At 39.4% G+C, this 13,875-nt stretch overlaps 1 protein-coding gene across 1 annotated transcript; it reads right to left on the bottom strand.

Moving 5' to 3' along the window:
* Positions 1-889: 889 nt before the first annotated feature.
* On the bottom strand, positions 890-13,858 carry laptm4b (lysosomal protein transmembrane 4 beta). Its single transcript, XM_033637915.2, has 7 exons — positions 13,561-13,858; positions 12,063-12,180; positions 10,251-10,324; positions 10,025-10,147; positions 9,372-9,470; positions 7,589-7,684; positions 890-3,404 (listed from the first exon to the last, which is right to left on the bottom strand). The coding sequence occupies exons 1-7, from the start codon at positions 13,651-13,653 to the stop codon at positions 3,330-3,332; spliced, it is 678 nt and encodes a 225-aa protein (XP_033493806.1). The 5' UTR covers positions 13,654-13,858; the 3' UTR covers positions 890-3,329.
* Between the last annotated feature and the right edge of the window lie 17 nt (positions 13,859-13,875).

Raw genomic sequence — 13,875 nt, 5'->3', positions numbered from 1 at the left:
AGCGGTTAGAAGATGAATGAATGAATAATTGGGTTTTAATCTAATTATCTAATCATTTATTTATTGATTTTGGTAGCTTCTGTCCTCCATAGAATGTGCAGAGAAAATGGAACATAACAGGATGGACTACTGGACCACTACTGGCATTAGTGGTTGGATACTCTTAGAGGGAATTTCTTGGCATTTCATCAACCCATTCAGTCCTCGGTGAGCCACTGTGCTCAATTTCAGCCGATGATGCTTTTCATTTTATTGAGTCATGTTTCCCAAGATGCCAACTCCCCTATCACAATACACAGACACCCTGTAATTTGAATAGGCATGATGTTAGCTTTAATCAGCTCTAAGAACTGCATAACTCAATGTAGTAAAATTGTGAGTCCCAGTTTAGATAACACATGCTGGCCCTTTCACATTAACTAAAAGCAAACATGTTTTTTTTTCTCAAATCCATGCCTCCACCCCTTCTTTCACAAAACATTTTGCTGTGTCACAATTTGAAAAACACAAGTGTAAATAATTAAATTAATGATGTCTGTATATTCAGAGGGTTATCTTTATCTTTGAGCTTTCTTGCATATTAGCAATTCATTCTTATTTCTGTGTCATGGCAAATTTGGACCATCCCCTATACAATTACAAGATACTACCATCATCAAAGAAAAAGTGGTACAAACTGTGTATGTGTGTGTTACATTATATGCATGTCTATGTTTAATTACTGCATAACGCTTCAAGTTTAGCCTGCTAACATCTTCCCGGCTAATTTAAATGAAATGTATGTGAATGACGGTAACTTCATTTTTTGTGTATTTGTTCTTTTGACGATTATTATGCAAAGCTCAAGTATAATAAGTATATCTATAATAAATCCAGAAGCAGACACAGATTGATTTTGCTTTTTTATTATTCAGAATTGAAGACATGAGCTCATGCAGATCCAACAAGAGGATGTGTGTGAATGGAAAGCAATGGAAAAACAGTCTTAACGTGATTCTAACAAAATGAAGCATCAGCCATCGACTGGTCCAGATACTTTACAAGCCCTTTCTCTAAACCCTGCGGCTGAAATCCCCCTTCAGTCACGATAACATCTGCAGATTTTCAGTCACATCAGACAATGCGATTTATTTACGTTGTGTTTTAGAAGCTTGCATTGTCCACAAGAGGGTGGCTGATCATATTTAAAACCACATAGCTACAGCATAACATAGTAAAGATGAATACAACATAAACACATCAGTTCCCAGTGAGCTCACGCTGACTTTTTAAAGTGCAATTTCATTTTCGGATTTGTTGGATTTGCAAAAGCAGTGGTCATAATTCACACAGGGACAATGATGAAGGGGCCATCATATGGCTACATTATCAACTACATCATTAGTATCAAATGGACTACTACTTCATGGTACATGTATTTCCTGCTCTAAGGAATTGTTGAATGCACTGTTGCATAGTGTGAAGGATATTATGCTTTTCTGTGGATACCAAATACTACTTAGGAATTATTGGAAAGAATGGGATTAGGTAGGTCTAATATTGTTTGTTCAAATATTAATTTTCACAACTGCCTGAATAGTTCTAGGCAAAAGACAGGCATCTAGCTTCTCTAGCTTCATACACTGTGTTGTTTTGTGCTACTATGCTAAGGTAAATCGAAGCTTTAGATTCCCATCCATCATTAATTAAAAAAAAAAAGTCACAGCACAGGAAATATCTCGACATGATATCGCTGCATGTGCAAAGGAAATGTTACTACATATAAAAGGAACGAGGAGTTACATCATGACATAAACACATAGCGCTCAGGCAAGCACACACGCACACACACGATTTTGTACTTGTATCTTTGTGAGGACCTTCATTGACATAATGCATTCTACCCTAACTCAACCTTCACAAATAAATGCCAATCCCCAACCCTTACCAGAACCCTTAATGTAATTTGAACCTTAAAAACCAAGTCTTAACCCTCAAGCAGGTCTTTGAAGAAGCGAGGACGGGCAAAAATGTCTTCATATTCCAAAAATGTCCTCACTCTGTTGGTTAAAAACACTACTAGTCCTCACTATGTAGCAAGTACAAGAACAAACATACACACACACACACACACACACACTTAGTCTCTGCATGTACAGCAGCATGTTGCTCCGCCTTCATAGGAAAATGCCCTCAGTCCAGCTAAGTTAGCTCAACTAAAAAGATCAGATTATACACCATGATCCCTGTAAAAAAAAAAAACACACAATAAAGATAACAGACGATGCTGTTGAAGCTCAACAGAAACACAAGACAGACGTCTTCACTAAAACATTTTCACACACCAATTTTTACACATTTCAGATTTTACAGTATGTGTATTGCCTTTTTGGATGTGAATCTGAAGTGTGAGAAACATTTATGTTTGTGTGCACGTTACAATAATGCCAGTCTTTCTTAGCTTTTGAGATCTCGGAATAGACGGGACGTTGACAGGAAGGCAAACTGGAATAATATTGTGATTAAAATCAGTGAGTGAACGAGGTTTTTCACTGGCAGTCGATGGATCACAGGTTTACAGACAGTGTGTTGCATGGATACAAAAGGAAGACGTAGTTGTTATTGGTTGAGGAACCTTTTCCAATACGATTTCCTGGACAAGCTACATCAGTATGCAGATGATATCACAACAGGACAGCCTTTCACTATTCACATCTTTTTCTCTCCGTTTTCACTGTTATACAAAAAAGTATACAAAAATACCTCGACAATACATTCAATGAAGGAATTTGTCAATTTTTGAAAAAAGTGCTCTTGCATAACTGATCATGTATGCCGCTTTCCTTCTCACTCTCTCTGTCACTATCTCTCTTCAGGTAGTTTGTTTCTAGACAAAGACCACGAGGGAGATTCACAGTATTGGGGGTTAACAGTTGGTGGCCAGACCGGTGCACGTTTCACTCAAAGAAAAGTGCAAATTAAGTTGGGACAGAGTGTTCAGGGCGTGCAAGAGTTTAGATGCTGCCAGGGGGCTGCAGCTGCCAAGAGGGAGGGTTGGTAGCGGTTGGAGTTGCTGTGATACTGTCCTTGGAGGAGGACAGAGGAGACGAGAGGGGAGGAAGATACGTCACAACAACCAGGGGTGTTGGTGGTGGGGGAAGAGTTGATGGCAATACTGGCTCAGGGTCAGCCTAATCTAATCTAAGGTTGGCAGGAATCCAAGCTGAAACCAGCCTCTAAGACATGGTTTTGTCTTGTTTTTCAGCGTGTTCCAGCCCGTGTTAGGGATCCTACTGGAGGGAGATGTGGTAGGTGTTTGGGGTATGAAGGTCCAGCAGCGAGGACGTCTCTCATGCCTCCATATACTGGGGAGGGGGCTCCTTCGGTGGTATGGCAATAGCCTCCTCGTAGGGGGGCAGCAGAACCTGAAATACAATGAAAAACAAGGGGGCGTCTCAGTCCCAAAGCTTACATATATCTTTATTCTTTATGATGAATGAATGAGCCATTTGGGCACTTTTTGGGGAAACTATTTAATACAGAAATGTACACACTCAATAAGACAAATAACATGGCGACCATTGACAAAAGTAAATTAAACAGAAAGATGGGATGTGAGACAGGCACAGACTCAATAGCTGTTGCATATTTCTACTTGATCTTTTATACTCTTTATTCCATCCCTACAGAAGACATTTCTAGCTGCAAGGATAACGTCCACACACAGCCCAGTGCTTTAGAGGCCAGATTGCCTTCTCTCCGTCAGAGGTTTTTCTCTGTAAATGGTGTTCTAAAACCAGCGCTGCTGCTAATTCAGTGAGAGAGGGAGAGAGGGAGAATATGCTCTGAGGGGATGGAATTGTGAAGCAGCCAGGGAGGCCCGGCGAACACATCACAGGGAGGATTTGAAATGAAGCGGACAAGCAGACAATTATGTAACATGTCCAGAAGAAGAGAGGAGGACGGACAGAGATATATAGAGAGGGGAGGAGGGGGAAAAAAAGAGAGAGATAGAGACGACCCTTGTGCATTTTAATTGCGTTTATATAAAAGCACGGCAGATAAGCAGCTGGGTACTTGATGTTCGAGGCAGTAAAAAGCCATTTAGATACACTGCTGGCTTTCTAATAGTAAAAATAGATGGAGCGCTCTATTCATTCAGCACTGTGTGTGGAGAGAGGGAATGCGGTGATAAAACCATGTTGTCACTATTCATGCCAATATGAGAGCTTTTTAACTTGTTTGTTGCATTTGAATACTTCTCTAATTAAAATTCACACAGCCTGTGCTTTGGCCTTCACTTTGACCTAGTTACCTCGGCTGTTTGGGTTTTAAATTCAAGTGTGCTCTTGTTTTCCTAATTAATTTGAATAAACATCTGACTGTCTAATATTCATTTAAGAACTCTCTTTCTGTTACCATTAGCACACAAACACACACACACACACACACACAAACACACATATATATATATATACACTCAGTAAAGAGTCAGCATTTTATCAATTTGTATTATTTGTTGTACAATTTGTTAGAATTAGTTCACTAAAGGGGCATTTTACATATTTGCAGTATAAAATGAAAGCTTTGCATTATTTTCAACTCAATAATTCTTATTTTTTTAAACTTTGGCCCAGAATGCATCTGCTACAATCTCAAGTTCATTAGATTCCCATGGAACTAATCACCCTGATAACAACAGCTTCTTAAAGCTCCAAGTTCACAAGTTTTGATGCGTTTGCTGCCATTTTAACAAATGACAGAGGCTGTGAAAGTTATTTTTTTAGTGGACAATAAGATAATATATTGTAATTTTAGTTGTATAGAATTTTTCTTTGTAATTTTATAATATGTCTGAGGAAAATGTTGATATTCCAACAGCCTCTTCTGTTTCCTCTGTCATTATTCCTTTGCATTTCCTGCTTTACATGACACGCTCGGTAGCTTGCTAATTTGTTATCTAACGACTTAACCACTTAAACGGCAAGCATATTTTGCTCATAAATTTGAAGGCAGCATTACTTCCTGCTAGCTGTCATTCACGTACACTGTAAAAGATTCCAACAGGAATTACAAAGTTTGAAACAGCCTACACATCTTTGTTTCATTGTGCTGTGTGATTTTTAAGATTGCTATTTACCAAGGGGAAACCACATCTTCCCAAAACCTGTTCATTAATTTTAATGCCAGTTTTTGTTTTCACAGAAAGGTGAATTTAAAGGATAAGGCTGGCAAGAAAAGTCCAATATTTAGCTTTTTTTTTTTTAATTGATACATTCGTGAACTTTTTTGAAGAAGTATGTCTTCAGCAGGAATTAATATGAACTGGAAAGTCAGACAGTATTGAGAGCGATGGACAAATATTGTGTTTGTTTGTTGTTGTTTTTTCATGAAATTTGTTTCTAGTTAAGAAAAATATGCCAACTTTAATAATACAAAATATAACAGACAAATTAAAGCTCATTACCTGCTAACCCAAACAAATTGCCATGTTATTTTTGTTCTTTGCATGTAAATCAAATTTGGTCAAGGAAAAAAAAAACAAAAAAAACAAAACAAAACAAAAAACAATTTCTTTCCCTCCACATCTTGACTTCATAATATCTGCAGTGCACAAAACCGACTGGTACATATCCAATATTCAGCCATATGATACACAGATCCTACTGGATTACTTCCTGCATGTAGAGTCTGTTTCATTAAATGAAAAACGTCAGCAGTGTGAACCAGGGCCACGACGGCAACAAGGAAAAACTGACAGACGGATGAGGTGCTACGTATTGAGACGACAGCGGGTGTGAGGCAGATTAATGTCTTATGTATCAGTGTGGAGGATTACAGACAGACAGACAAATGGAAACCGTGACTACGCTAAAGCCTCTCAGGAACCCCATGAGTCAACACTGAAGAGGACAAGTGGGATAGACGCCACCCGGCTCTGCACAGCCAGCCAATCACACCTCAGGATGACCTACAGCACCTACTGTGCTGCTACCCACAGCACCAATGTCACTTCACTGACTGTCAGACAACCGAGATAAACGGGTTTCACGTCACAGTTCTGTTCTACTGATAACTTGCAATACTACTTCTAAAGTAACATGTAGGATTTTACTTTGAGCCACCAATTAACATATTTTTACTTAATCACCTTAAATAAATTGTAATTTCTTGCTTATCTTCACTTGCAAAATGACTATTTATATATCAGTCATTCACAGCTTGTTACACTGAATTCCTGAAGTAACTTTGTTATTCTCGCATGCCTCCATGGTGAACGACAAATCCAAAAAATTATCCAGTCGTATGCTCAGTACTTCCCAACACATGTTTTTCGCTAAAATATATTGTTAAAAACATCAGTATAAACAGTCTCAAGCACAGCTGTGTAGCGTGCCTGGACGCACATCCATCTGAACTCTGCTCAGGCGGAGCTAATACTAATGTGTATGCTCAGGCACACTTAGGGCGCGCTACTCCTAGGCAGAGGTGTTTTAAATCATAATGTTTATGCAAAAACACGTGTTTGGGAAGTAGTGAGCATACGATTGGATAAATGAGACTAGGTTTATACTGCATGAATTTTGTGAGAGTTTGTTAACAGATGTATTGATGTAGTTTTACTGTTAAACGTGATCCCTTTTTACTTGAACTTTTTTTTTGGATTCTCAGGCATGAGACAAAACTAGTTTTCTTCAAAAATTCAAAATAACGCACGGTAAGAAATCGATATACAAATGGTCATTTTGTGGGTGGAATATTCTTTTAATATTAAGCAAATCCTGCACATCACAAAGTGCAGATTCTCATTGCTCTCATTCTCATGTCTTTTCTAATTTGGCAATAATAAATAATAAATTAATTGACTTGTGCATTATTGTGCATGTGAAATGGCTCTGTGGCCACAATACAGAAGCACAGGATAAAATACTTTTATCCAATTTCATTTTACACTTTTTTTAATAAATCTAGAGTGAAAAAAAGAAATTTCAACAGATGATAAATTAGACACATGCTCTGACATATTTCTTTTCTTGTATTTGAACAGTTGATAAAATGGCTACCAAATCCTGCACATAACAGAACATCACTCCTGTCTTCCTGCGTTACATGGATTCATTTACCTTCTCACGTCTGAGGTTGAAGTTATTTGAGAATTCTGTATGTCTTAGTTTTAAAAATAAAATCTCAATTTATTTTCTCAGTCTGATAATTGCTGCTCTAGGCACAGTTCAAGCTATATAATCATACTGACGTACATTACTAGTAATATCTATAATCCTTACCTTGTACATTTAGAGGTGTGAACTCATTGAGCTGCAATAACATACAAAAGTAAATATAGTCTACATTTTAGTATGGTGCGACAAAACCTCCCAGATGTTGAGCCTTGAATCTGGTACACTGCATTGAAGTTAATGTGCCAAGCGTAGAGATGAAAATAACTTTTCAAAACCTTTATCGGAATTATCTTCCCCTTATATAACAAATCCAAGGCTTGTAAGCAAAAAAAAAAAAAAAAAAAATCAATGTTTCGCAAATGCAATTATATTATGATCTGAGTGAGGGGGATTTTCAGCATGTCCTTGAGGTGGATGTGACGACTCACCGTGGTGTCATTGGTGGTGACATAAACCAGGACCTCTGTGGTGCCCCTGCCGCTCACATATCTGTAGCAGTTCCACACACAGCCAATCAGGTAGGCCTGTCCCCGGGACGTGAAAACAAAGAACAAACAATGACCTTTAACAACATTGTCTCCACTTTTCATTATTGCTGATGCTGCCTGCTATGACCTCATCCATTCATCAAGGTGAGGGATGAAAGCGACATATCACTGCTTGACAAAGACCGATATTTTAGCTACCTTAGCAACAAGACAGCCCTGGATATATGTCAGTTTGATATACTTATATGTATTATACATATATAAGGATATTTTCCTGGACAAAGTTGCTGTTCTTGGTCTTCCACCAACATTTTAGCCAAGGTAACTCACCAGGCATCTCCTGCCTCAGTAAAGCTATGGTTGCACTAGGGTTTAGGTTTGTCTGACTTGGCAGAAAAACAGGAGGTTCATTGTGTTTGTGTGTGAGTAGCCTGCTGAGTCGGTACCTCAGCCAGCAGGAAGCACAACCGACCGACCAGTAAAACCAGGCTGCCTGTCAGCCAATCACTTACCATCTGCTGAGTTGACCTCCTCACTGCGATACCAACTCTAACATTTTCAGTCACTGCAGGTGCTAAGCTGGCAGTACGTATTGCTACGAAGTCTGAGATCGACCATCTTGCCCATATACTTTCCATTCATCCAACCATCTGTCCATCTACATCTCTCTGTTGCATCCCTCTCTCTCCTCTCTCCAGCTCTCCATCTCCCTGTCTGTCTTTATCTGTCATTTATGCTAAGTGCAGTCAAGTGGAGGATGTTGGCTTCAGCAGGAACTTTAGCAGGTGTTGCCTCTGTGCTGAGAGCTGGATGCGTCCTTGAGATTTCAGATCTGGCTCTTTTCCAGGGAACTGACTCAACTATCGTCACCACAGTAGCCAATACATACTGTGCGTGCAGCCTATAAATAAAATTGGGGCTCTTTCAATTTTTCTTGGCAAATTTCAAGACTATATTTGTTTTAAGCACACATATACTGTGCATTTGCTCTTCACAGCTGAATTTTAAAGCATTACGCGGTTCAAGTATCCAATATATACTCTCTGCAGCGAGGCTCTCTGCCCAAGACGTGACATTTATAACTCCTCTCTGTACGGCCGGCAGTGTATCTTCCAGTGGCTGCTTCCTATCATAAAATCCCGGCTCTGGCTTTGGATATCTGCCGAGAACATATTCAATCTGAGTTTGGAGGAGAAACAACTTGATTTGATTGTACAGATGACTGCAACTTCCTGTCCCATCTCGTCCCAGAGCCCTAGAGCACAGCTACGCCTGGAGAATCATCCATGCATTCAGGGGGAATTAGCTTGACAGGAGTTGGTTTCCTGTTGTCCCTGACCCGCTGCTCTCTGACTGTGTGATAATCTCATGACGAACATCAATAATGGGAATGTTCACACTGGCAGATTCATTACACATGCCATATGGTATGTAATGCATGAGATGTGCACAGTGTGAGACTTAATTGCCTTAATCACATTGCAGTATGATGAGAAAATCTATAAAAAGGCAGCTCTACAGGGAACTAATGTTCAGTGAGTGTGTGTAACGTGTAGCAATGTGTTGCACTGGTCATTTTATTTTAAAAGTACACCTTTTTTCTGTACATCTCTTCAGACATCACTCAGATGGATGTTGTAGATTAAATTATGAAAGCCAAAAAAAGGCCAAAGCTAGGAAGACTGGATGAATGTGCAGCGACGAAGAGAGTCTGTGGTCTTACCTTGAAGGAGAGGATGCAGCCAATGAAGAGGAGGACTGCAAAAACTAGGCACATATTGTTGGTGGACATGATGTCCTCTTTGTAAGGGAATGTCCCCGGCTGTAAGGGAGGGATATGAAACACACATCAAAGAATTAGTGGTGAGGAAGGCTGACGTCGCCTGCGTCACGGCCAAAAAGTTTTACTTGAATGCATTGCGAAGACTACAACCAATGGCCAACTAGCACTTACATCTACAATCTAACATTTTGAATTGGCCGAAAAACCTAACAAGGGCCGATGGGTGCCAACACTGCGAAACACACTGTAAAAAATGATGCGACAGATGCTCACCGTTGGCCTGACGTTGATCGAACGCCAATCGTTGGCTTGGTGTCAGGGCCCTTAAATCAACTCCTAATCTACATACCTAGGACCAGTGTTATGTCTAGGTCACCTGTTTTCACTGAATGTCTTTCTTTAGCAGTGTTATGAAGCTCTAATCCCTGAATCTTCCTTCTTGTTAAGCACTTATCACAAACTTATTCTAAAAGCCGTGAACTAATCCTTGATTTAAAATATTTTGTAATGTACCTTTTGACAATATTTAAAGAACACAAAGCCCTGCAGCTTAAAAAAAAGAAGTCATTAAAAATAGGGGAAATAGTTCTCACCAGCTGCTGGAGGTAGTCCTGCACCGTGTTGGGATAAACAACCACACTTATGGCTACCAGCGTGTTAAGGGCAAAGTCGAAGATTTGGTAGCAGAAGAATGGAATGATCCATGCAGCGTGTTGCTATGTGGGAGAAATTGAGAACACATAAGGCAACTCAGAAAGGATGAAGGCAGGTTGTTACTCGAGTTCAGATATATCTCATTTGTACAGATTGTTTATTTACCTTGTAAGCACCATATGTCGCCATGCCACATATAAGAATCATAAGCAGGGATATTGCAGTGGCTATGCAGATATCTGCGGGGACAGAACACAAATAACGTGAGAACAGATAATCTAGTTTACAAGTGAAAAACAGCAGCAATATTTCACTAGAACTCCTGAATCCACTGACGTAACCAGAAAGCCTTTGTGACGATGTGGATTTTACGAAACAAATCACCTTAAGCAACCTCACTATTTTTGGCACGCAATCTGCCTTGGACACAAAATGATCAGCACGTGGATAATTCTTATGCAAGATGTGCTTAATTTGACTAAATGTAACACCTCTCGTATTCGCATTACAGCTGAGTGATGAGACGCTTGTCAGTGTCGCTGTAGCTGGGTAACTAACAGGGATCCACTGGCATCAAGTCCAAACAGGATATCTGCATATGTGCTGTCTGGCGGAAGGGATCGGAGATCACTATGCGGTACAGGCAGTTATTAAACTTGGTACTCAGAAATAGCCCTGGCTGTGAAACAGTGGAATCAATGCATCCCTGGTAGTTTGTCAGCAATGATAGCAGGAAACCATAATGATTTCCATGACTGAACATGATCCAAACTCACGTTAAAAGGGAATGCAACTTCTGTATATCATCATGACTGCTGGTGAGCCATTACATTCAGCAACACTGCTTATTACTGACACTGTGTTAAGACCCAGGAAATTATGATACCCTTCCATCTTTATCCCTTGCCAGCAGCACACACCAGACACGGGGACACGTACTATATATAAACAATACATAAACTGTTCTGCACATGATCACAATGACGTTAGATACCTGCCTATTACAAAACATGACACCAGCTTGTCTCCTTCCTTTCCCACTGTTTCACAATCTCTCACTGACGCTGCATAAGCAACAACGCTATCAGTCAAGATGGCCCTTTTAATCCGATGGAGAATTAGAGCTGTCTTTTTTAATCAGAGGAGCCAGTGACAGGGTCTGTGGTGTTCCAGAGGCAACTATGACGATGATAGCTGCTGGAGGGGAAATACTGAAAATACACATGCACACTGATTTGTTCTGTACGGAGCCGAGCCTACTCAGCTATGTCTGTGCTGAGAGCAGCACTCTGGGAAAAAGAAGTGGTGGGCAGAAAGGAGAGGCGATTTCAGAGCTGCAGAAACACATGGGGCTATGCAGTTGACGGTAATGGGCACTGTCTGACAGAGCCGGGAGATATACCCACATCATACTGTTAAGGCCATGAAACTTGATTTTATCTGGGTATTTAGCTACTGTAATATTCTGACATGGCTTCAATATTAATTTACAGTCTTCAAGTCTACTATTAGACTTCTGAAACTGTGTAATGTCACTTTTGAATTTGATTAAATATGTGTATAAATACCGATTGCTATACCTAAAATATTGTAAGTATAGAGAGAAGAACATCTGTCAGTTAACTCCACTCTGTAAAGAGATGAATGCACTGAAGATCATGACAGTGTGACAGTTTTGGACCTCTTTCTGACAGCATGTCAAATGTTTTAGTCATAATGTGTCGAAAATCATGCGCCATGCAACCAAACTGAAATTAAATTGTGTTCTGGCTTTATTTTTTTCTGTTAAACTGTATGGTTGATGGCAAGAATAATTACATGTCCAATTATTTAATTACACTTTAAGAAATAGTGACATATTAACAACACCAAGAAAATGTATTTCTTGTAAATGGAATACTGACAACAAGCCCTCTGAGGACATCTAATCCAATATCACATCAGATATGTAACAACGGGGGGATTAGTGGCACTCACTTGCATCGTCCATGACATCTATGTCGGTTCCCAGCTCAGAGCTGGTAAGGTGGTAGCGGTATTGAACTGGGTCATTGAGAGCCGACAACAAGATGAGTAGGACCACCGCATTGATCAGCTGTGGGGAAATGAAGATCGATATTAATATCATAGTCTGTGGGGGAGTTAACAGACTTTATACGCTTCGGTGTTATGATGAGATGGATTGAGGGCTTTTTCTTGGAGAGGAATAAAAGTAATTCAAATGTTAAGAGTGCTTACAGGTGAGGTAAATGATTATAAAATGAAGGTTTTGAATTAAGCTTCTCTTTATGTTATGATACAGCCGAACAATTTTTCTTATTAAAATGAGAGAAAATAGTCAAAAATACCAATCGTACGTTCATAAAGCCCAAGGCCACATCATCAGATTGCTTGTTTTATGCAACTAACAGTCCAAAAATTCATCTATCTATGTATTTGTCTTAAACCAGAACTCGATTTTGATATTTTGACATTATTTTGGGTTATTGTTGGTGCTTTCACAAAATAACTACACAAGATTTTTGATGAATAATCATTAGTAATGTGGATATGATGATTAACAGTCAGGTGAGTTTACAAAATGACATCATTTCACTGTAATGCAGCCTTAAGACCAGGAAAAGAAAACATTTATGACACTAAGACATCCAAAATCTATGACAATATCTAGTCTTATATCTAAAAATGTCCAACTCTGATTCAGAATAAAATAAAATGGAGGTCAAATCCCTAGAGATGCTGGCAGGGATAAAATGATAACTTGTTTATCTCAATATTTGTCATCTACCTGACCATTTGCTTCAGCCCTAATGTTAATATATGAAATTTGATAAACTCCTAGAGAGGTTCAGTACAGTATGATAAAGTCCTATAAATCAGTGTGTGTAAAAACATGTTATAAATTAACATACTTGGTTGCTTTCTGTGGCTTTGGTTCGACTTGACGACATATACTTGATTAGTAGTAGGGTCACAACGACAGGCAGATGAGAGCTTACAAAAGGTTAGGGATTTAACAGGCTTACTGGACTATGTTTAAAAGTTTAGGTTAAAAACAGAAGCAAACTACGGTGACTTATATTTAACCTGTGCAAATGTAGGACAGCTCAAATGGGATGGGCTGGTTGGTACAACAATAATGTGGCTTAAAATGAATAAGGTTACAGCTACAAACTGTGCTAAAATATTCTGTTACACGCTTATATTTGATTTTAACAGACTTACACAGCAAAGAGAGAATTTTAGGAAGGAAATGTGGCTGTTAACTGATAAACGTTAGTGTTTTAGTTTGACTAAATGTGACATTACTCGAGGAAAACGAGGATGGAAACAAATGAAAAACAGCAGCAGCTAGCTGACTTAGCTACTGCTGTACAACTAATTTGATAGTTATCATATTTCACCTCATACACTCCATATTCAGCCATATTAATGGACATTTGAGCCTGACAAAGGATGGAAAAATCTCACTTACCATGTACCATATTCCCAGGATAATGGTGCCCGTCCGTACATGGCAGCAGAGGCAGCAGCTCGTCGAGTACCACCGGTCCCACGGCGAAATCATTCTTTATCCTGCTGTGAATTTACAAGTTATTTCATGAATGCCGCCCGAAATGAATTATTCAAAGCTACTACGTCCCAAAAAAAGACAGAATAGTTGCCGTCTTCAGTGCTACGACCGCCACATCCAGTGAGTATTTGAGACGATGTCCGCCTGTTTCCGCCAGTGGACTCCTGGCGAACAGAGAGCCGTTAATCTGGCTCATCCCGGAGTCACGTGACCACA

Source organism: Epinephelus lanceolatus, chromosome 16 (assembly GCF_041903045.1).
Source record: "Epinephelus lanceolatus isolate andai-2023 chromosome 16, ASM4190304v1, whole genome shotgun sequence".
Classification (NCBI taxonomy): Eukaryota; Metazoa; Chordata; class Actinopteri; order Perciformes; family Serranidae; genus Epinephelus; species Epinephelus lanceolatus.
This window is presented reverse-complemented; position numbering and strand designations above follow the sequence as displayed.

Bases quoted from the DNA above. Each gene is read 5' to 3' on its own strand.
- laptm4b (XM_033637915.2), bottom strand. From the start codon at position 13,653: ATGATTTCGCCGTGGGACCGGTGGTACTCGACGAGCTGCTGCCTCTGC. The intron at 10,325-12,062 runs GTGAGTGCCACT...CTGTCCCCGCAG, and splicing joins AGATGTCATGGACGATGCAA to ATATCTGCATAGCCACTGCA. The intron at 9,471-10,024 runs GTGAGAACTATT...CCTCCCTTACAG, and splicing joins AGGACTACCTCCAGCAGCTG to CCGGGGACATTCCCTTACAA.